Source organism: Centroberyx gerrardi, chromosome 23, assembly GCF_048128805.1.
Source record: "Centroberyx gerrardi isolate f3 chromosome 23, fCenGer3.hap1.cur.20231027, whole genome shotgun sequence".
In the NCBI taxonomy this organism is placed as follows: domain Eukaryota; kingdom Metazoa; phylum Chordata; class Actinopteri; order Beryciformes; family Berycidae; genus Centroberyx; species Centroberyx gerrardi.
In genome coordinates this window covers 4,641,348-4,666,936 of record NC_136019.1, presented here as the reverse complement: position 1 = coordinate 4,666,936, position 25,589 = coordinate 4,641,348, and the positions used below count along the sequence as shown (strand labels likewise).

General features: G+C 40.8%; 2 protein-coding genes across 2 annotated transcripts in view; both read left to right on the top strand.

The window, feature by feature from the left end:
• Positions 1-25,589, top strand: part of col4a6 (collagen, type IV, alpha 6) — a 444,271-nt gene that overhangs the window by 217,881 nt on the left and 200,801 nt on the right. The gene's annotated exons all lie outside the window — the stretch shown is intronic.
• Positions 15,581-24,218, top strand: tmem185 (transmembrane protein 185). The gene is made up of 7 exons (XM_071911300.2): positions 15,581-15,756; positions 16,589-16,765; positions 17,722-17,929; positions 18,631-18,714; positions 19,047-19,223; positions 19,829-19,952; positions 21,997-24,218. Exons 1-7 carry the CDS (start codon positions 15,719-15,721, stop codon positions 22,245-22,247), a joined length of 1,059 nt encoding a protein of 352 aa, XP_071767401.1. The 5' UTR covers positions 15,581-15,718; the 3' UTR covers positions 22,248-24,218.

Below are 25,589 nucleotides of genomic sequence, written 5' to 3'. Positions count from 1 at the left end.
AAGAAAACGATGACACCCAACCTTAGACCCATAAGAACAAGGAAAAACTCCCATAATAAAAAAAAAACTCTTGTGCATTCAAGTTTCTCAGGAACATATAACCAGCATTTTGATTTCTGGTAGACTACATATGAGATTAAAGCATTTTTAAAAACATAATTTAACACAAGAAACAATGTAAAAGTGCTTTAAAATGACCAGTGGAGGCCGGTGACTCAAACTGTTGACGAGGGTGGAAAGGCCTTTCCTGGAAACGTGATTGCACAATGTCTAAGTTAAAGCTAGGCTAAACTATGGCTCCAAATGACAGTGAGAGGTTAACTGAAATATCTGAGCTGACTGGCAAAAGAGCCAATCTATGGGTCTGAATTTGGGGGGATAGGGCACTACACCCCAACTTCATGATTTAGCCTGATAAGACTAAAAATCCTATGTGGAACATTTGGGCTACAGGCCTACTAGCTTTACAACGTGCCCAAAGCACCAAAAAGCAAAGCTGTCACAACTAGCATAATTTGATGATCCATCGGTCCATGTTCCTTCCTCTCCTTTATTGACAGTTGTCTTCACAGTCGGCGGGTTGACTGTCAGTTCCACACTAGCTGGGTTTCCTCTCTTTCTTCTTGTCTGTGTCTTGCCTTGGCCCGCCTGCTGCAGCCGAGTCAACATCCAGTTCATAAACAAGCTCTCTGTCCTTTTCCCACCGTATGAAGTTACTAGCTCCACTAGTAGTAAAAGAGTAACATCAAAGTGTCACATTTTGTCCTTCAAACACAGATTCTTCCCAGGGTGATGTATCAGTATTGAGAGGTAAAACACGGCTGCCGCACTTGCAGTTATAGATTATACATTGCTGTTGTAAATAGTCCGGGTGGAAATGAGAGAAAGATTCCTACCAGGTTCCAGTTTAAGCCTGTCTTCGGTCGGCCGCCTTGAACCCCTCCTGCCAACGAACTGCCACTGGGTTAATGTGACGGGATCTCCCCAAATCACCCGAGGTTTCACAACATTTCCCTGGACTGGAAATAGATGGAAGAAAGAATGCACAGACCGAGCGCTCCGTGTCCTCAGATGTGCAGTGACTCACTTGGCCCACCGCCCAGTAAGCAGGAAGACCGCGGTCAACCCCTCTAAACTTGTTTGAGCAAGCCATGTGACATTAAAGGAACAATACGATGGATGCAATTATATAACTCACAGTCTCAGATCACCTCAAAATTCTCAGCTACTCCACAAATATAAAGAGCTCATGCAAAGACTCAGAAGCTGAATGAGAAGCCGTCTGCCTGTTCCTATCTTAAATAAAATTGTGATGTGATGATGTGATTCAATGGTTTTTACATTTTTACTCAATCCCCCACCACACGTGTGATACATTGGTTGTGTCAACTGCGGCAGCTTCCTTGGCGCTTGCCTTGCCTTGCCATGTAATGCAAATAAATAGGCCACAGCATGCACTGTTATGCATATGTTACACACTTTGGCTCATAATGGAATATTATTGCAGCCTGTATGTGTGATTATGAGTTAGGTCTTTTATTTTTTGTATCCAAGCAAAATCAATTTTGCATCATTGCTTTCGTGCGGAATGGTTTTATGGCATGCAAGTTCTCTTGCTGTGGTTTATTCATGATGCTGTCCCATATCTGTTCACTGAGTGGTTGATGTAGTCTGGTGAGGGTCTCTGAGTCGCAGTGTGATAGGCTTATTGTTTCAGTTTGCACATGATGCTTGTTCATCGCCTGATTTACAGTAGGCCTATATATGGGTTTTGTCGTGTAGGCTACAGGCCTAGTGCAAAAACTGTAGTGTTGTTACGTAATGTATTGCAAACCACTTGTTGTGTTTGAATGGTCTGCCAATCCAGCCCCCGACCCCACCCCCACCCCTTCCAAAACCAGCATGGCAACTTGTGGAACAAAAGACGTGATGCTTGATGCAATTATGTACACAGCAAGATAAAATGATACATTCCAATCTGTTAAATTCAGAAAAAGAGGCATTGAGACAACTGAGGTGTGATGAGGCTGATAAAGGTGGAGCCCTGGTCATTCAGAGAACAGAATGTGTAAAAATCAATAATAATAATCAATAATGTTACACACCCTTGCAATTACACCCTACTGCTAGATTTGGGAATGAGTAGCGGGTATACTATAACTCACAGAACCTGATGGTCTTCATATTAGGGAGTTGGTGCACTTACTCCTCTCGTACCTAAAGCACATAATGAATGAATGAATACACGGACTAAATTACAAACCCCCGCAGCATTTTTGATAGATTTGACTAAAGAGATTTTGACCAAGAATTATTGTAAGCCTGAGAATCGCAATTATTTGCTTTTGGAGGTTTGGAACAGCCATGGACAGTCCACCTGTGTGTAATTCAAATGTGTTTATGAGGCAATTTGAATGTGACTAATAACAACCCCCGCCCCGTCTAAGACATATTAAGTTATTTCTGAGATTTGAGGATGATAATAATAATAATAATAAACTTTATTTGTATAGCACCTTTCATACAAGAAATGCAGCTCAAAGTGCTTTACAACAGAGACATTACATGCACCAAGTGCTTCACATAAAACTTGATAATGATAGTGAGAATAAGATAAAGAGGAAAATAGAATACATAAAATGCATCTTCACATGAAAATAGACATAGAATGAGCATAACATAAGATGGAAAATAAAACCCACTGAATAATAATAGTAAAAATATGAGGAATGCATAACATAAGATGGAAAATAAAACCCACTGTAAAATAATAATAAAAAATAAAAATTGATTTATTTTTTTTTTAATTTGGGGTGGAGATATAGATGGAGTAAAATAATTAAATATGAACACAAGGCTACTTTCTGTAGTGTATCCCTTTTCTTGATGTCATGGTCAAAATTCAATGCTTTACACACAAATGTATACAGAAAACCTGATAGAGTAGCAGGTGTGATTCTACTGACTCATCTGATCTTCATGCTAAAGACTTGTGTACACAGTTCCAGGCCAGAGGCTCATGCAGAGATCTGCTGGATCGCTATGTAAACAGAAGGATTACATTTCTGCCTCTGCTTGACTATAGAGATCTGTTATATACTGTATGAATGCTTCTGCTCAGCACTTACGAATGTTGGATATACAGTTTATCATGGTGCATTAAGGTCTCTCTCATCATTGTACCTTATATGCTAGAGTTAACTGGCTACCTGGAAGTCTTTGCAGGTTGATTTGAAATTATGTGATCTGATCTCTCTGGGAGAATTTAAAAATGTGCTGAAAAGCTTAGAGGCTGACTCCATAAGAAGCTGCTGCTGTTTTGCATGACTAAATGTCTTGATTTGGACTGATTATTCATATGGACTTTATGGACTTCAACTGATCTTGTTTGTTAAAAGCTATTGTTAATCTAGGCCTATTTTATTTGATGTTTTAATGCTTTATAATGTTTTATGTTGTGTGTCTGTAATCTTTATGTCATTGATGCTGTTTTTCTTGGCCAGGTCCATCTTGTAAAAGAGATCTTGTATGAGCTTTCCTGGTTAAATAATGGTTAAATGAACAAATAAAAGCATGGCAGGCAACATCACAGGTGATGAATTACCAGCCAGTTAGATAAAACACAGGTGTGATTCTATTGACTCAAGGTCTTCAGGCTAAAGAGTTGTGTACACAGTTCAAGGCCCGGGGCTAAGGCAGAGATCTGCTGGATAGCTATGTGAGGAAGGTGTAGTGGAAATTATATTATACCATTCTGTTTCTCTATGCATGAAGCACTGTCTTATTTCTATGTTGTCTGCTCTCAGTACATTTCCACTGGCTTGAGACAATGGCTACTGTGTGAAGATGACCCTGGGAACTCTAGCCCGTTTATCTTTGTTTTGCACAGATGCACCCTAATCGTTTATCTTTGTTTTGCACAGATGCACCCTAATCGTAGAATGTTTCAAGTATAAGAATGTGCCGGACTTCTCATGACTCAGCTGTTTCTACTACATGATTATAAGAAGGGTGGACAAAGCTCATTGCTTCGCTCTTGGTCTCACACACTCGTTGGGTGAGCATTGCGCCTTGCTTGCAAGCAATAAAGATAACAGAAGCACAACTTCTCATCTCCAAGTCTCTTTATTACAGAAAACTCCCACCACAGAAGGTATACGCAACATCATAGGCAATGAATTACTAGGCTACTACCAAGACAAAGAACCTCTTCCCATGGTGTGACTATAAATACATCTCCGGAGTTACTAAAGATGTGGTCAAGAAGCACTGTCACACCTTAAGCAGTGATCCAGTGGTTGGGCAGGCGTTTGTCAGTCCTCCTAGGTTTTGTCACAGGACTCTCCCTAACTTACGTCATCACTAGTGAGATCTTACACCCATGTCAGATGTTATCAGTTGAATGGGGGTGTTATCAGTTGGTATCAGCCCCATAGATGGGTTAGACAGGGCCTACTACACCTACTAATATGGTTCAGAGGGCCGTTATCATCTATAATCTGATTTTCCATTTCCCATGTGATAATTGTGTCAGTTGCTATTCCATGATGAAGGGAAACACTATTATGCATCCACACATGGGAGAGATATCCTATGGGTTAATATGGGTTGGGATTTACACACACAGAAGAGATGGAACAACTTCTCTCATGTAAATACGAGTTTATTTACATAATAAAACTCACAGATTATATGATTGGCTACATCAAAATGGGATTATGGCAAAAAAAAAAAAAAAAATCTTGGTTAGTATAGGAATAGCATAATTCTGATTATTGACAAGGTTCTTATATGGGCATTTATCAAGAAACAGGATATGATGTTGCTATCCCTTGTGCCATAAACCAAGGTGGGCATATATATAGCCGGTATCTACAGTACTACAAGACAGGCAGCAACATTCACCAGCTACCTACTCTACCTTCAGGCTGAGTGTAGAGAAGTCATTGGGGTTATCAAGTGAGCAGCTTCCTTCATCCATGTTTCGTTGAATTCGGCCCACAACACCTCAAGAAGGCTCAACAGTGTATTCCAGCGTCCCAGAAACAAAAACAACCCCCTCTTTGCCTCAGCAGACCCCCTTTGTTACCAACAACACTACTTTATAATACACACTACCATCAATATTCTTTTCTATTCAGAACATTAAGTTACACACTACATCTAAACCCTACCAAGTCACACACTAAAAAGTAGCTGAGTTGGTTTGGTGAGTCAAGGCAGGTTTGACATTTAGCAGCAGTGTGGTAGAGCGTATAATGTGATCGATGACTGAATATCAGATTATAATATATAATACTCAGAGTTGATGCTTTTGTAATAAATGGGATAATTATGACGATCAGAGGTTTTACTACTTAAAAATGTGAAAATTAGCATTGTTTTATTGTAAGCTTGGAACGCGCCAACTACTGTTCAGGACGCTCTAGAACGGGACTGTACCAACGCAAATACCGGCACGTGAACGTCTCATGTTGACAGCATACTGCCTTAACACCGGGATGTGCCACCGGGAGCGTATCGGATAGTAAAGTGAAGAGAGGAGAGAGCGGACATATAGTGAGATAGATAGTCTACCATTGCTTGTTTACATTTGGTTCTTGTAACAATTCACTAGCCTATAGTCCACGTTTAAATAATAGTTTACACATCTTGATAGATTACCTACAGCAGCCTGAGTACAATGTCTGTTATTTATCTGTTTAGACCACACTCCTGTCCATACCTGGAATTAAACTGGCCAGAAATAACCGTGTTTTTACTGACACGCGATTCGGTCTGGAACCAGGCTGCTGACACGCCTTCTCCAGCTCACATTCCAGATCTAGACTGTAACTCTCGATAGAGCACGCTGGGTTGCAACAGCAGCACATGGAGGGATGAGTCACAACTCAGTTTTAGCAGGAGGGAGGGAGGGAGCTGGAGCGCTTGGCTTCTCTCAGTCAGTCTCTTTTGGACTGACTGGATTCTGTGCCGACTGGGTCTGGGATCGCTGGCCACGCGACTCCAGTCGGTCAACGCGGCACAAACTTGGAGAAAGTTCTTCAAAGATGGAAGCGAGAGCAACAACAATAGATGGATCAAACCAGTTATACTTTGGTCTGAGAGGGCGGGACGACCAGGGGGCGTCTACCCGTTTTTCATGTGGAAAATGAATGAAAACAGTCTGTGTAATGATTCTAATCTGATGAAAAAAGAGGAAAACCCTTTACCTTGTGTTGGTTGAATGACCAGCAGAGAAAATAAGGATACTTAAAGTCAACAAGTTCAGTTCTCTATTCTAAAATACAAGGGCAGTCCCAAGCAATATCATATTAAAGACAAATCAGTGTTGACATATGAAGCAGATTTTCATTAAGTGTTTTTGTCTCAACAGGATAGGCTACATGATGGAGGTGTCCATATAAGTAGCCTACCATAGACAGTCACTGAGGTAGGATAAAAGTAAAAATGTATTAAACCAACACAGTCATGCTCACAAGTTTGCATAGTCTGTGACTTTTTGCACACTTTATGAGGCAAAATGTACCATACAACACAAAGTATTCTATCAAAGTGAAAAATGTATGCAAAGGTGATAGTATAATTTAATTTGAGCTAAATTCACTAGTTTTTCTCTCACTGCCTGATAGTTAAGTGTGAATCTTGACATTTGTTCACTCAAACTTGGCACAGGAGCATTTATGAAGATTACATTTGAATGATTCCTGTGAGGAAATTGGGTCATTGCAGCAGCAAAATAGTGATATGATACAGCAAAGAAATATAGAATATAAATAAGACTACAGCAACACGAATATAGTATTAAAACAAAGTTTATTTGTGTAGCCCTTAATCACAGTTGTCTCAATGGGCTTCACAACGCCCACATATTATGAAAATACATGAAAACGATGACAACCCCCAACCTTAGACTCCCAATGAGAACAAGCAAAAACTCACACAAAAACTTCATTAGGGACAAAATGGAAGAAAGCTTTGGTTTAGGGCACAGACAGATCCCACCGCCATCAGTAAACATGCTGCATAATTAAGTTATAAGGCACAGAGGTTCCAAATAACCTAATTGATCTACATTCACCTGCTGGGTGTACAACCTGAGACTTTATAGTGATTTCCCTCACATACACCCAGAACTGAATCTCAGTAAAAACACTTCAAGTTCACATTCAAGTTTCTCAGGAACATATAACCAGCATTTTGATTTCTGGTATATAACACATGAGATTGAAGGATTAAATTTAAAACAACAAATTATGTAAAAGTGCTTTAAAATGACCGGAGGAGGCCGGTGACTCAAACTGTTGAGGAGGATGGAAAGGCTTCTCCTGGAAACGTGATTGCACAATGTCTAAGTTACAGCTACACTATGGCTCCAAATTTTAACTGACTGGTAAAAGACCCAATCTGTGGGTCTGAATGGGATGGGGTAGCCTACTGCACCCCAACTTCATGTTTTAGGCTTATAAGACTAAAAATCCTAGCTTTAATCTCTATCAGCTCCATTTGATTTGATCTAATGTGTCTGATCTTTTTTTCCCTACAGCGCCTCCTCAATAATCATTTGAGCGGGAGGCCCCCCGTTGACTGCAGGATGATTAAGAGGGTGCCTCTCACTGTCCAACATTTCCACATCTCCTGGTCTTTGATCAGAACCTGCACCACCGGTTCCAGGTGGAACATTTCGGCTACACTTGGATTTCAGGCACCAGCCCAAGGGAACCCAAATCAAAGCTGCCGCAAATGCTGCCGCAAATGCTGCCACAAGTCCTGTTATGATGAGTGCAGTCAGAGTCCACATTTCTCCCTCTCCTTTATTAGCGGTCGGCTTCACAGTCGGCGGGTTGACAGTCGTCTTCACAGCAGTTGGACGGACAGTCAGCTCCCCAGCAGCTGGGTTTCCTCTCTTTCTCTTCCCGTCTTTGCCGTAGAAGAAGTGGTAAACACCTTGGTCCGCCTGCTGAACCCCCTCCAGAGTCACGGACAGATCTCCGTCTCTGCAGGCATCAGGTGATGTAGACGCTCTTCCTTCAAATCCTCCTGTCCCATAGCTGACATTCCGAGAGGCACAGTCCCGTTCATAAACAAGCTGTCCGTCCTTTTCCAACCACATACGCTCATCACCCTTGATATGGCCGTAGCTCCTAAGGATGGCATTTTGTCCCGCAGACACCGATACTTTAGAGGGAATCAGTATATTCAGCTGGACAATGGTTAACACACTGTTGTCGCATGTGTACTCATAGTGGCCCATGTCGTTGTAAGTTGTCCTGTTGAAGACGAGAGAAAGATTTCCACCAGTTACCGGTTTAATCCTGTCTTTGTACCAGTCGGTCGGCTTCAAAACCCCCTGGTCATATTCTGCCACTAGCCGCGTCTTGTCATCACCCAGCTGGTGAATCCAGGAGACTTTGCCTTTCTCGCAGTGTCCGCCGGCCGGTAACGTAACGGCGTCTCCAACCATCACCGTCTGACTAGTTCCAAAAACGGCACAGGGATGATACAGGACTAGGAGGACGAAGACCGTCAGAAATCGTGTCATGGTCTTTCTTCTGTTATTAGCGTTGCAAAAATCCTGTATGGTCGAAGTTGTAGCGTGCAGAAGTATGAGCGCTTTCAAACCCCTAGTGTCCTGTCTCCAGAAGTAGCCTATATAGTGAAGCTAACCACAATAAGGAAAGTCACTTCCAGTAGAATTTGATCCTGAACTTCAAAACAAAAGTGAGAAAATAGTGCCGACATAGTATTTATCTTGTTGATAATAAAACATGTTAATCACTATTGTAAAGATTTTACAAAACACAAAACTATATTATGAGATTAGCTAGGCTACTGATTGCGCCAATGCAGATGTAGCATACGAGTGACTGCAACACACAGAAGAGTAGGCTTGCCTAAATAAACACGATTTTCACGATCTGTAGGAGGAGAGAAATAAGACAATGTAGGCTATAGATATTAAAAGACCTTTTTTCATTGTAGGTGTAGGGTCCACATTTACTAGGCCCGATGTAGCCTACTGTATTCATTTGTACAAACAGAGTAAACCATAAAGCATATTCAAACAATGTGGCTGGGACACCTACAAATGGTGTGCCCTTGAAATGGGGCTGAAACTGAATCTGTAGGAAAAGAGGGGTAAGAAAATATAAGGAACATTTCATCATTATAGGTAGCCTACTGTATTCATTCATATAAATAGAGCAAAGAGAAAAGGACATAGCCTACACATTCTACTTAATATGCGCAAGATCAGCGCATCAAACACTTCGTAAAATGATTAGGCCTAATTAGAAAGATATCTGCACCATATGCACTCACAACCCTGTTTTTAGGCGGCGGGCTTTTATTTTGATAGGAAAACGGGCTTCACGACAAAACCGGAAATAAAATTGTGGCTAGTGTAAACGTTTGACTATTCAGCCCGACACGATGGACTTCTGGTTCCATAGCCATTTCTTTATGGGGAAAATTAACAGGGTTTCTAATAGGCTAATCGTCCCTGTCACGGTCTACGTTTAATGCAGAATTTTCAAACTTGGTCTGTTTTTACCTAGCCTACGTATATTTATGTCTCTGATCCGTTGATTTCTGTAACCGTTTTCTAGTCCAAGCAATATTTTTGCTATCAACTTGGGATATGCGTGTTCCCAGTCTATCATGTAAAAACCTCATCCACTGTATGGGATGATCATTACTTCAGTGGCTCAGCTGATGCTGTGCAGGACTCCTGCAGCAGGGACACCATGACACCTAGCGGTAGAAAATAATAATAACTGCAGCAAATAACTTAGGAATCTACACAGCAGACCTTACACCTTATAACTGTTCTTCTGTTATTTCTTCTGTTATTATTATAACACATCCTGGCCTTATACACTTCAGAAAGAGTTTATTCAGTATTTAAAGCAAATGATGCATATATCTAAGAAAAAGCGCACACAGCCGTAAACAAAGGATAAGCGAACACAAAAGCTCTATCAGTCTGATTCCAACTACCCTGTTGCCTGTCATTTAAGGCCTGCTCTCACAGTGTTTCCTCCCTACACAAGTATTTGCCGAAGAGAGGCTCCCTATATCCTAGAGAGAGCTGTTATATATGAATACTTCTGCTCAGTTCTTAGAAATGTTGGATATACAGTTTATCATGGTGCATTAAGGTCTCTCTCATCATTGTACCTTATATGCTAGAGTTAACTGGCTACCTGGAAGTCTTTGCAGGTTGAAAATTTGAAATTACGTGATCTGATCTCTCTGGGAGAATTTAAATTGAATTGAAAAGCTTAGAGGCTGACTCCATAAGAAGCTGCTGCTGTTTTGCATGACTAAATGTCTTGATTTTGACTGATTATTCATGTGGACTTGATGGACTTCAACTGATCTCTTTTGTTAAAAGCTATTGTTGATCTATTGGTGTTATTTTTAATTTGATGTTTTAATGCTTTATATTGTTTTATGTTGTGTGTCTGTAACATTTGTGTCTGTCACTGATGCTGCTTTTCTTGGTCAGGCCCTTCTTGTTAAAGAGATCATTTATGAGGTTTCCTGGTTAAATAATGGTTAAATAAACAAATAAACACAAGGCAGGCAGCATCACAGGTGATGAATTACCAGCCAGTTGCTTAGGATAAGACACAGGTGTGATTCTATTGACTCAAGATCTTCTGACTTGTGTACACAGCTCCAGGCCCGGGGCTAAGACAGAGATCTGCTGTGAACAAGGTGCTCAACATCACAGACATTACTACTATCAAGTGAAAGAACCTCTTCCCATGATGTGACTATAAATACATACAGTCCCATCTGCAGAGCGACTAAAGATGTGGTCAAGAAGCACTGTCAGTCCTCCTAGGTTTTGTCACAGGAGTCTCCTTAACTTATGTCATCACTTAGTGAGATCTACCTGCTATCAGTTGCATGGGTGTTATCAGTTGTCATCAGCCCCAAAGATATAGATTAGACAGGGCCTACTACACCTACTAGCATCCACACATGGGAGAGATATTGAAGATTCATAGTAGAATCACATGTACATGTTGTTGATGTGTTAAAATGCCCCAGTGATTCATATTATGTGGGTAAAACCAAAAGTGAGCTCAAAACATGCCTACCATGCCTAGAAAACATCTTGCCAATCAGAACAAGATCTGGGAGGCAGATGAAGGGACCACGGGTGTGTGTGTGAGTGAGCGAGTGAGCAAGTGAGAGAGAGAGAGAGAGAGAGAGAGAGAGATATGCCCCCAAGGCATGGCATGTAACACCCCCATAAAAGAACCACCATGCAATGTTTGATGCACGAACAATCAGCTGTCTCACATCTCATTAAGAACTTAGTGGGTCTCATCTGGTTTTAACCAGGTGAGATCACCATGGTAACCTGTGCTGCACAGCTAACTTCATGAAACTCTCTTGAAGTGAGCTCAGTGGGTTAGAGATCTAACTGTGGGCACAGCGGTCGCCACACATTATCACCATGACCCGTTCATTGTCTGCTGACATTTGATATTTATTGGACAGGAAAGTAGCTACTGTGGATGTGTGTGTGGTACACAGAGGCACACACACACCTGAGATCCTATAGGCACTGTGCCACACCTGACCTGCTGAGTGGCTCTTTTTTACTGCTTTGTAGCCACAAGGCCACAGGCGGCATACAAATGTAAATATCATGTTTCTCTTCAATAGACGCCTGATGTCTACCAATGTCTGATTCAGTTGACAGACAAATTGTGAAACATTACATGGCTTTGTCAAGCAGCTTTTACCCTCCTCCTCTCTCCCACTGTTAGTGAACTAAAGTACACTGGTCACACACACACACATACACACACACACACACACACACACAGACTCACACCTCTGACTCGCAGCTTTTGCCCAGATTAATGTTGATTGTTATTGTTTAATGTCTAAAGGGGCAGCTAATGCTTGCACTCAACTGAAGACTTTATTGTACAATTTTATTTGGCTTTACAGAAGAATCAATCTTAAAAAATGTGTTCCCCATTGAAGTCAAGGGAGGGATCATTTGAATATGGGTTGGATTTTCCAAACATGAATTCACTATTCTTCTTCTTGTTAGTACTTCAGTGACCTCTGATATCAAAGAGATTTACACACAAAGAAGAGACAGAACAACTTCTCTCATGTAAATGTGAGTTTAATTGCATAACAAACTCACAGATTATATGATAGGCTATATCAAAATGGGATTATGGCAAAAAATAACAATTTTCTTGGTTAGTTTAGGAATAGCACAATCCTGAGTATTGACGAGGTTCTTTCAGGCATTTATCAAGACACAGGATATGTTGTTACTGTCCCTTGTGCCATAATCCAAGGTGGGGATTAATATAGAGGCCAATTCAGAGTTTAACAGAATGATATACTGCCATACAAATGCATAGAAAAATAGCATAGAAAACATCAGGCTAATCCATCATAAATCCTACCTCCTACATCATAATACCTACTCTAGCGGCTACTCTAGTGAGTGTAGGGAACTCATTGAAGTTATCAAGGAAATTGTGTCATGGCAGCAGCAAAATAGGATACAGCAAATACATATAGGATATAAATAAGAATACAGCAATAAGAATATAGTATTAAAACAAAGCATATTTGCATAGCCCTAAAGCACAGTTACAGTGTCATGAAAACAATAAAGTTTTAAAAAAAATTAAAAAAAATGATGACACCCACCAACCTTAGACCCATCAGAACAAGGAAAAACTCCCACAAAAACTTCATTATGAACAAAATGGAAGAAAGCTTTGGTTGAGGGCACAGACAGATCCCACCACCATGGTGCCAAAAATAAAAAAGATAAATAAAAAATATTAGAGGTTAACTTTTCCACGTCATAGCTTGGCCAGCACTTCAAATACAAGTCACATCTCATCAGTAAAAGTGCAGCATAGTTAAGTTAAAACAGAGGTTCCAAATAACCTAATGGCAGTTTATCTACATTCACCTGCTGGGTGTACAACCTGAGACTTTATAGTGATTTCCCTCACATACACCCAGAACTGAATCACAGTAAAAACACTTTTTAAAAACGTTTTCCTCTTGTAAAAACAGTTTCTCAGGAACATATAACCAGCATTTTGATTTCTGGAATATAACACATGAGATTAAAGGATTAAATTTAAGACAACAAATTACGTAAAAGTGCTTTAAAATGACCGGTGGAGGCCGGTGACTCAAACTGTTGAGGAGGATGGAAAGGCTTCTCCTGGAAACGTGATTGCACAATGTCTAAGTTAAAGCTACACTATGGCTCCAAATGACAGTGAGAGGTTAAGTGAAAAATGTTCTTTGGGTCTGAATGGGATGGGGTAGCCTACTGCACCCCAAATTCATGATTTAGGCTTATAAGACTAAAAATCCAAGCTTTAATCTCTATCAGCTCCATTTGATTTGATCTAATGTATCTGATCTTTTTTTCCCTACAGCTCCTCGTCAATAATCATTTGAGCGGGAGGCCCCCCGTTGACTGCAGGATGATTAAGAGGCTGCCTCTCACTGCCCAACATTTCCACATCTCCTGGTATTTGATGAGAACCTGCACCACCGGTTCCAGGTGGAGCATTTCGGCTACACTTGGATTTCAGGCACCAGCCCAAGGGAACCCAAATCAATGCTGCCGCAAATGCTGCCACAAGTCCTGCTATGATGAGTGCAGTCAGAGTGCACATTTCTCCCTCTCCGTTATTAGCGGTCGGCTTCACAGTCGGCGGGTTGACAGTCGTCTTCACAACAGGTGGGCGGACATTCAGCTTTACAGCAGCTGGGTTTCCTTTCTCATTGTCTTTGCCGTGGTAGCAGCGGTAAACACCTCGGTCTGCCTGCTGCGCTCCAGTCAGTGTCAGAGACAGGTCTCCTTCTTTGCAGGCAGCAGGTGATGTAGACGCTCTCCCTTCAAATCCTGTCCCATAGCTGACATTCCCGGAGGCACAGTCCCGTTCATAAACAAGCTGTCCGTCCTTTTCCCACCTTATAGGATCATCCGTGATAACGGAGTGGCACATAAGAGTGGCATTTTGTCCCTCAAACGATTCTTTGAAGAAAATCAGAATTTCCAAAAAGACAATGATTAAATCGCTGTTGCCACATGTGTATTCGTAGTAGCCCTGGTCGTTGGAAGTTGTCCGGTTTAAGACAAGAGAAAGATTTCTTCCAGTTAACGGTGTAATCCGGTTTTCGTACCCCTCGGCCGGCTTCAAAACCCCCTGGTGAAGAACTGCCACTAGCCGCGCCTTATCATCACGCTGCGGGTGAACCCAGGTGACTTCGCCGTTTGTACACTTCTCGCCGAAATGTAATGTAGCGGAATCTCCTAACTTCACCGTGATGGCTTCTCCAAAAATGACACTGAAAAAAGACAAAACTAATGCAAAGACCAAGAGAAATCGTGCCATTGTCGTTCCTCCGTAAGGCGTCGAAAATTAATCATGCGAACTGGAATTGTATAAAAGTTAGTAGGCGCTTCGCAAACTGTCTTTACAGGTGAAGTGCACTCGATGATGTGAAATTCACCGCCTAGTGGTGCTACTGCTGTGTGTGCTGCCTTCAAGTGCTCCTCATAAAGTAGGACTACGACTTGTCACGCATTCAAGCGCTTTTTGTCGGGAATAATAACAAAATGAATGAATAATAACAAACGTAATCTTTTTTGGTGGCTGATGTTTTGCTTAAGCAGTCAATCATCACTGTGCTGCTTTGTGCTGCGGCGATGGAACGAGGCGGAGAACGTCCATGTCAGGCCTGTAATTGATATCATCTTAGAGAATATTATTAAAAGCAAAAATGCGTTACAGCTAAAAGTTAAACAAAGATTGAAAATAGAAACTTACAACACTAGTTATTCACACGGAAAGCCACACATATAACCTATAGTACTAATTTAGATGATCAGTTGTTCGATTGTTAATATGATAATTCCCAACAGCACCCGAAGGCAGCAGAACACGTGAAAAACCAGCGACGTTAAATACCGTATCCGGATTTTTCTTACATCACGATTTAACAGAGGAGATTGTCTTTACGTTCTGTGGTGGTAACATTATTACCTCCGCCTCGCCTTGTAATTACGTGCTCCAACGGTCAGTTTAATGACCAACTGTACACACACACATACACTTATATTAATATATATACGTATAGCCTACATAATGTGTAAATATACTTAAAATAAATTATACAAAAATATTTCTAGGTTTCTGTTGTGACTATGTTCATTAGTGTCACTAGTTCAAATGAAATTTAAAATGAAACACTCATGCCTTCTCAAGTATCTAGTAAATTTTACAATGTTAAAATGTATTTCATTTGAAATATAAATAACAGTGATATTACTTACGCAAAAATGCGTTACAGCTAAAAGTTAAACAAAGATTGAAAATAGAAACTTACAACACTAGTTATTCACACGGAAAGCCACACATATAACCTATAGTACTAATTTAGATGATCAGTTGTTCGGTTGTCCATGTGCGATCAACTCGTAATCATAGTATTTCCGACAGCACTCGAAGGCAGCACTTGAAGGCAGCAGTGACGCTTGTCTTCCCAAAACAAAACAAAAACTGGCTGGTCTCTAGAGACCCTGCAAAGGGAAACTGCCGCGAATGAAACCGCTTCATATAGGATGTAGGCTAGATGGTGAATTACCAACACAATTATAGTGCAAACTAGCTGACTAGCTTGCTTTTCCACCATGAATTTGAGAGGACTCTTTCAGGATTTCAATCCCAGGTAACGTTAAGTACGAGCTAGCGCTTAAGCTAACTAACTAGCTAGCTTTGTTTAACGTGACAGTTGTGCAGCCAGACTTGCCCGAGTGATAACAGTCAGAAAGCTCCTTTTATTTTTTGACGTTATATACACAATTTTAAGGTTGCTGCTCAGATCGTGTTAGCTAGTAGATATATCTGTAGCAAGTACCGCTAAGTGTGTTTGTGTAGGCCTGGCTAACGTGCTAAGTAACGTTGGTGTTTGCTAGTTAACGTCAGTCTCTTACGTTAAAACACAACGTAGAGATTAGTCTGCTATTTAATTCTTCTGCCGAGTGTTCAGTTGTTGAATGACATGCTTTTATTTCATATTTTATAACAGCCTTTAATAACAGCCATAGTTTGGAGGCTAGCATTAGCGCCACTTAGCTAGCTAGCAAGTTGGAAAACGTAGCTAGCTATTCAAATGTTATCACCAGTATCGACGCTATCACCATCCCTACCCACCGTCAGATCCATTTTCCAACCTCCATTCATCTCATCTCCACTTTGTAAAATGTGAAGCTCTGCTTCCTGGTCTTAATTTATTTACACACACCCTGATTGACGTCTACATGCTTTCTGTGTCTATCATCTAACCTTCATGTTGCTCTTTTATGCAGTCTCACTCATTCTACTGATTCTGCTATAAGCTCGCTTTTTTCAATTTAAAGAGCTTTATTGGTATGATAAGAGTTGTCATATGCTGCTTATAACATTAACAGTCAGGACAATATTACACACAGTGCTACATATGGACATCATTCCCATCACTATCAGTTTATCTTTTAATATTCCCTCTGTCCTCATTGCAGTAAGTTCCTGATCTACTCGTGCCTGTTGCTGTTCTCTGTGCTGCTGTCCCTGAGGCTGGATGGAGTCATCCAGTGGAGCTACTGGGCTGTGTTCACCCCAATATGGCTGTGGAAGCTTCTGGTCATCATAGGGGCCTCGGTGGGCACTGGTGTCTGGGCACACAACCCCCAGTACAGGTAGACACACATGCACTAACACTGGCAGGGTTAGGGGCCTGTTCCAACTGGGGCCACCCGTGCTACAAATGTATAAGAATAGATTCCAGCAACACTTTCAGTACTGGCAACAAAGGTTTATTAGTAAAACCAAAGCGTTTCGGCTCGAGCCAGAATACATACTAATAAACGTTTACTAATAAATGTTTATACTGCAAGTGTTGCTGGAATCTATTCTTTTCCAGTGTTACCTGTCCATTTCATGCACCTTGTCAGTAGGTGAAGTTGTGCCAGAATTCCCTTTCATCTTCTACAAATGTATGCACTCTTGATAAAAGTGTCCACCAAATGGCATTGTGTACCTACATATAAGTCTACTGTACACTCACTGACTAGGGATGTGATTAGGAACACAACGAGTTTAGAAAACCGTAATCTACCATTAGAAGTTGATTTTATTTTTATTTTTCCTGTATTCATTCCTCATTACATTGTAGATTATTTGACCTCCAAGGGGGCTTGTGTAGTCTATATACACACACCAACAAGTGTTTATACTTATACTAGGTATCGAAAAACGATACCTATAGGTATGCCTCTTTTTTTTTAAAGCATCGGACTATTGAAAAGCTTTTAAATGTTAGATTCTTACAATGGAATCTCAAGCATCTGCATGGGAAGGGCATTTTAATTGAGATCAATTAAATGTGGTGTGATTCTATTTAGAGGAAAATGGTGTACCAGTGTTACAAGTCATGCACTCTTATTAGGTATCAAAATAATATTTTTCTGAAACATCAAATTGGACCAATGTTTCAAACGGTACCCATGTTTCCTACACAGTAAGGTCTAGGTCTTGAAAAGTCTGGAAAAATATTGTTGGTCAGTTCTAATATGTATATGAGAATATGTATATGGTAGGAATCTTCAATGATACCGAGCCTTATATTTAGTTTTTTTTGTGAATCCTCCGCTAGGGCCGAAGGGGAGACATGCGTGGAGTTCAAGGCCATGCTGATCGCAGTGGGCCTCCACGTTCTGCTGCTGATGTTCGAGGTGCTGGTGTGCGACCGCGTGGCGAGGGGAAACTACTTCTGGCTGCTGGTCTTCATGCCGCTCTTCTTCGTGTCGCCTGTCTCTGTGGCGGCCTGCGTCTGGGGGTTTAGGCACGACCGCTCCCTCGAGGTAAGGGATCCGATGTGTACATGGACATATCAGATTAGCCCCAGCTGCTAAATTGTGGCTGCAGATGGTCAGATAGTAATTTCCTTACCCTTGATGTAAGAAAATGACTATATGTATATAGAGACAGGCACACATTGGGACTGGGGTGGGAAATGAACACTAGCCACAACAAGACAGTGGCTCTTAAATTTTGGCTGTAGCCAGTGGGTATTTTTTTCTGTGAATGCGTTGGGGGTTCAAGCGTGATCACTCCCTTGAGGTAGATAGGTTGATTCTTTGATTGTCCTGGAGGGGAAATTCAGTTCTCACAGCAGCAACAAACTTGGGACACAAAAAACAACATATCAGAACTCTATAATTACAGTTAATAAAGAAATACTAATGCTACGATTGTCCCTCGTAATCATCCATCCTATAGACATATCAACATATGACACACTAATCACAATGAACTGAAGCAGTAAAAATTCAATGCCCTCCTCCATATACAGAACATAAATTAAGAAACAATAAAAAAGAAAGAAGGGTGTTATACATATCCAGAAATGGATATAACTGTATGGAGGGTTTTGTTCCAAAATGAGATGTTCAACATTTGGGTGCGAAAACGGACCCCAACTACTATTATTGTATCATATTACTATATTGCTGAACTTTCCTCTCCTTCATCCTCTCTTCCATCTCCCTCCCTCTCCCCTCAGCTGGAGGTGCTGTGTTCAGTTAACATCCTCCAGTTCATCTTCATCGCTCTGAGGCTGGACAGGATCATCAACTGGCCTTGGCTGGTGAGACACACACACACACACACACTCAAAATAGACTCAGAAATTGGCTGTTGCATGTGACACACACACTCTGCATTTCTATATGTAGTGTTATGCTTTTACACAATGGAATCCTTCTGTACCATTCCTCAACCGTCCATTTTTTTTTTGAGTGTGAAAACTTATGGAGACTACCAGTAGTAGTAGATAATAATAATATTGTCGATTGTAATATCTTGCAGACCTAGCTCGCTTCCCCACTTAGCAACCACAATTCAAAAGTCTCACCCTTAACCATCTTTGACGATACCTGTGTGTGTATGTGTGTGTGTGTGTGTGTGTGTGTGTTGCAGGTGGTGTGTGTCCCCCTGTGGATCCTGATGTCCTTCTTGTGCCTTGTCGTCCTCTACTACATCATCTGGTCCGTCCTCTTCCTCCGCTCCATTGACATCATTGCCGAGCAACGGCGCACTCACATCACCATGGCGATCAGCTGGATGACCATCGTCGTGCCGCTCCTCACCTTCGAGGTCGGTGACAACTATTATTATTTGGTTATTGTTTGGTACTGATACTAATATAGTCCAAACAGTGACATTCAAGCATACATTTTTAAATACCATTATACTCACAAAGTTGACTTGTAATCTCACCGAACAATTAATGTGGAAAATAGAAACAATGTTATGTATTTGATGTATCGCATTTCCTGTGATTGAGCCTGTGTAACACAAACTGTGATCGTAGGATTTTTTTTTTTTTCATTTAATTTAATTAGGCTATATCTACAGTACCAGTCAAAAGTTTGCACAGTTTTGCACACTAGTAAAGACATCAAAGGCGACAAATCAAACTATCTTATTAGCGTCATACAGGACCTCTATCTTTAACATTTCTTTTTAAATTTACATTCTTTAGTACCTTTTTACTCTTTGCTCTTTATTTTCTCCATTTTTTTGCTGCTGTAATGTCCCCATTTCCACTTGGGGCTCAATGAAACCCATCTAATCTTAGACGGTGATATATAATAGCATGTGCAGTCATGCGCACTCCAACACACACACAAACCCTTTTCACAAACATGCAGCATACACGTTTGATTCTGTCTGAAATAAAATTGATGTTTTCTTTTCAGATCCTTCTGGTGCACAAGCTGGATGGCCATAACAGTCTGAGCTACGTGTGTGTGTTCGTCCCTCTCTGGCTGTCCCTGCTCACACTCATGGCCACCACCTTTGGCCAGAAAGGAGGGAACCACTGTGAGTACACATACATTACCTTCAATCATCTAGGATCAGGTTTGCGGAGAGTGCCTGCTCTGTTACAGCTGTTCCCTGCTTCACATTCATCTAGTTACACACCTGGGAGCTTCCCAGTACAGCCGCAGTCATGCCAACACTGGTCTTATTAGCCCCACACCAGGAACACTGTTATGTAGTAATCAAAAATAAAAGCACATATTCAGAGCTTCGATGTCCAAGTTACAAAATGTCCTTCAAAATGATGAACACACATACTAACAACTAGAGATGGGACCATATGCTTATCTCACGATATACAATATGGAGTTCACGATTCAATACAACCACAATATGATGTAATAAATAACAATCAATGAGACACAAATCTTTCTAGTGATGGCACTGGCTTGCTAGAATGTAAACAACAATTTAAAATGTCATTACAAAGTGTAAATAATATAGTTTTGATGGAGTTTGTGAAATTGTGACGGTCAAACCGTCTCATTTGTGATTACTACAGCAGAATAAAATGTGGCTAATATCGTGATTACTTTTTCTGCCCGATGATACGTATTGTCACATTTTGGTATTGCAGTATTTTGAATTATGATATATAGTCCCATCCCTACTAACAACATACTGATCACTAATATGACAGTGTAAAATATGTTTATGGTCAACCAGAGAAGCTGTCAGAAAAGACCATACTTCCTTGGCTGCAGCAGCCATCATCTGTGATTGCAAGTATAAAAGAACACAGAAGCAATGCATATTTTGATAATAAGGTGTATAAAATACTTTGATGCAGTATACTGATAGTTAAAACTTTTAAAACATTCCAGTGTTCAGTAAGACCTGCTTGTTTGCAAATCATGGCTGTGGCTCTGACTTTGACAGCGCTTGACTGCCCTCTAGTGGCGTAAGGCGGTATAACCAGTGGCACCGCTGTGACAACCAGGAGGAGGAGGGAGGAGAGAGCTTTAATTTCTCACTTTCCCAGCCGGCCCAGGGATTTGAACCGGCAATCTTCTGGTCACAAGCCCACTTCTTTTTAAGCCTTCTATCGCCCAAAGTAGTAGATATTAACTATGCGTAGCAGTTTAAATTAACAGAAAGACTGCATTTAATGACGTCTGCTGACATAGCAGACGCATACCATCCTCTACCACTCTCTCTTAAATCACCCCTAGTTATCATGGTGTATTATGAGTATTACGGTTATATAGACACTCATTACAGTTTTCTGTTATTGTAACTTGGCTCAGTTATGCTTTTCCCTCTGGTCTATTCACTATATTTTCCCTCTGCTGTTAAACGCTACAGTTCCCACATTATAGTAGTGCTGCTATTATGCACAACTACCCCTGCTATACAGTATCTGCTGCCATGACATCACAAAACTTTATTTGTGAAATTAATGATTTATTTTTCTTGAATACTGTCAAATGTCACGAAAACCTTTTGACTGGCTCCGAAACAGTCTAGACCTCCCTGTTGGAGGAAAACATTGTTGGTCGCTGACTGTTTTTTATTGACAGAATTAAAATAATATTATAATCCTTGATTTTTAAAGTGAAAAACAAACTAATGCTTAAAGTTAGTGTAGCTGGTGGTTACTTTTTGGTCTCCTTAAAATTTGGTCAATTTCATCAGTGAAAAAGTGTGGGAACCCTGGAAGTAGCACCAAAGGCGCATGTTTTATCGGGAAGACTTCATTCACAAATCTTACGTTTATTTGATTTTAATGCTATTGGTTATTGCTTCAAGTTTTCTGACTCAACATTACGCAGATTTTTTGTTTTACATGAGGTACTGTTTATTTATCAACCTCGTTGTATTTTGCACATCAGCTGTTACCAACAATGCCGATGCTGCTGCACTGGAGCAATTCTTCGGCTCAGAATGTGTTTAAATTAATGTCAGTCTTTTGTTTACCGTTTTGAAATGTGTCAGCACTAATTTACCAGCTTAATCTTTCTGTACCCATTGTCCTTGGCAAATAAAAGCGATTCTGATTATAGACATTTCTGTTCAGTTGTAAACTCTCTCTCTCTCCCTCTAGGGTGGTTTGGCATCCGCAAGGACTTCTGCCACTTCCTGTTGGAGCTCCTCCCCTTCCTGCGAGAGTACGGCAACGTGTCCTACGACCTTCAACGCAGCGATGACCCCGAGGCGGCCGAGGATCTGCCCGTCCCCGAACCGCCACCCAAGATCGCTCCCATGTTCCACAAGAAGACTGGCGTGGTGATCACACAGAGTCCTGGGAAGTACTTCGTCCCCCCGCCTAAACTCTGCATCGACATGCCTGACTAACGCAATATAATCAGAGCCAAAATGGCGGGGGGGGGGGACGCTGTATTGACGTGATCAAGCAATGGAGCCAAAATGGTAGAGGTCTCTGCATTTGGTTTCACTGACTGTCTTGAAGGACTTGGCCCCCCCTCACCTGAACTTTGCCTGACTAGGATGATATATTCGAGCCAAAATGGTGGTGGATGCTACTGATTTGAGCAACGGATGGATCCAGAGGCCTCGCACTGGTTTCACTGGTTATTTTGAAGTAAAGTCTTCCCTGCCAAAACTCTGAATTGTGTAGGATGGGACCATGGAACCAAAATGGCAGATGGCTTTGTTTTTACCCATAGGTGAAGTTTCACTGTATTACTTACCAGGGATCAGCTCCATTACTCCCAGTCTTATCCATAAGTACTAATGAGGATATCGGGAAAGACTTACCACACGAGTGTCTAGTGCTCACTTCAATCTAAACATTCGGGTTGACATGACTGATTACTGGAGACAAAACGGAAGGGCTGGATCTGCGCATCGGACCTGATAACAGCAGTTGATCTCTGCTTTGGGTTCAAAGACTATCTTGATCCAAGATGAGGCTTGCCTTTCTTTCTGATGGGGACCATTATACAGATTCTCTAGGTTGAATTTGGGATCAGCTTACCCCTATTGCTCCTATACTCAATTTTGACCATTTAGGTGGAGAAGACAAGGGGGAAGTTAAAATTCAAACAATTGAAACGGCACTTTCTGTACCTGTTCCAAGAGGAGAGGAGTTGTCTGTGTTTTGTAAACATTGTGAAGTTAGGGACCAGAGTGGAGATGGCAGATGTTGAGTTAAGAGGCAGACCTGGGCCAAATAGTATTTGCAAATAATTCTTGGCTTTTATTTCCACCTGCTTGGCGTATCGGTTTACCACAGCAGAAGTCACCATATTAATTCAGAAAGTGTTAGGTAAGTTGGTGATCACAGAAAAGAATAGTAAAGTAACTTTCAAATGATTTCTCGTGATCGTCAAAACTTTCTGGCACTCATAGTCTTTAAATATGTGACAAACGCCTCCCATCTGGCACCTAACTAAGCTGAAATAATGAAAAGTTGCAAATACAATTGTATCTCGATCTGATGAGAGGAAAGTGTGTCTCCTGTGATTCCTTATAGGCTAAGGCCTCATCCCAAACCAGCCCCTACTAGTGCGAGCACACTGTCAGAATTCTTCAAATAATTAGAAAAAAGCAAAAACATTCATTCATTTTTAATTTTTTTTTAATTTTGTGTTTGTCAACCTAATTGCTGGAATTTGTTCAACATCTTGTAGTGTGTATCCATGGCTCTGCATGCCATGCATGGATACATTTTCCTACACCTTTCTCTTTTTTTATCTTGAGGACTTTCTTCTTTCCATTGAACTGGTCTCATTTGCTCATTGGTAAGAGTTGATGTTTATATGAATGCTGTAATGTTGCAAGCAGGGCAGAAAATGAATGTTTTTTGCCTCTGTTGATAGTGACTGGTGGATTCCCACTAATCACCAAACATCTTCACTATTTTATCGGCCAAATTGAATTAAATGGAATAGAATTAAAGGAAAATTCCACCCTCAGATACTCTTACACTGTCATGTATTGTCAATCTGTGATGTTCAATGCAATCCAGGAGTTATTTTGTGCTGTTTTTGTTGTACCCACTTTTTCCCTCAGCCTGCCTCATCCACTACACTTCAGTTAGCGATTTCCTACATTTCCCAGAATGCCCTTGTACATCCTCCAGAGAACGTGTCTGAGTGTTGCTCTTTGATTCTGAGGGAGTGACACCAAAACCTGACGGTGTGATGTTTGAGATAGTTGAAAATGCTTCTGCTATTAAACTCCATTGTAACTGAGCTGGAAATATCTCAACGTGACGTCACATTGTTTATGTTTGGTCAGTTATCCACAAGAATATGAAAAGTACACAACCAAACAATAAAATGGATACAGAAATGCAAGGTACACCACAGTACATGTTCATTTCCTACCCCGGTTGCAAACCTCATTTCAGTTCCTGCTATATGCCCATAAGTGAAGAAACATGTTTCTAACTAATCGCATTGTTAGCATTTTTGTGACTGGGTACAGTTATTAGCTGTAACGCAAAGTTTGTTCAACACTGCAAATATTTACTTTAGGACATTTAGGCAGTTGAAATGAAAACAAATGGAGCAAGTTTCATGATTAATTTCTGGGACACCCCTGGGTGAGATCAAGCACTTGCTCAGTCTCATATGCTCCAGACTGATGCATTAAGTGGTACCCTCAAGTACTATGAACAATACTACCTTGACAAAAAGTTCATTTAGTTTATATTGTTTAAAAAAATCATAAATACATAAATAAATAGATGGATAAATGGGTGAATGAATAGTAATAATAAGAATAATTTGCACACCTTAACAAATAGGCTACTGTATTTCTGTTGTTATTGTTTTTGTTTCAATTTATTTATTTTCAATCTCTCCATTGTATTCTGCAGGTTTGTCTTTCTCTTAAAACTATTTACATTTGTATTTACAATTCGACACAACAATGAATCCACTTACCATTTCCATGTGGAACATACAGGGTCTTAACTTGTCTCTGTTTGGGTGTAAGAGTAATTGCCCTGATTTCAGAGAAACCATCAAAGACACTGACATCCTTATCCTCCAAGAGACCTGGTGTAGATCAGGTTCGGTCACTCACTGTCCCCCAAACTACAGAGAAATCATTCTGCCATCAACTAAACTCCCTACTGTAAAAAGAGGGAGAGATTCAGGAGGCATTATAATTTGGTATAAAGACGAAATGTCAAAATTCATAACACTCACACATATGGATCAAAATTTAAAAAGATATTACAAATTGTACAAGAGATATTTTCCTATGTGCTGTCTATATTCCCCCCAGTGATTCTCCTTATTACAATGAGGATATTTTCCCCCATCTCTAAAAGCAGATATGCAGCTTCCAGGCCCAGGGAAGTGTGCTGATCTGTGGAGATCTAAACGCTCTACCTGACTTCAACACAGAGCTAGGTAACAAACATATATTTGGACAAAACCTCCCACGTAACATGACTAACCTTCCTCGCCACAATTCTGACCTGCAGGTCAACAAGCATGGGAGAGACCTAGTGGAGATCTGCCAAAGCCTGGGTCTGTACATCGTCAACGGTAGGTTAAGAGGCGACTCTTTAGGCCAGGGGTCTCAAACTCAATTTACCTGGGGGCCGCTGGAGGCAGAGTCTGGGTGAGGCTGGGCCGCATCAGGTATTCCACAAGAAAAGCTTTGTTAAAAAAATTCCAATCTTCTCAAATGTCTTTATTTTTATTTTTTAACACAAAA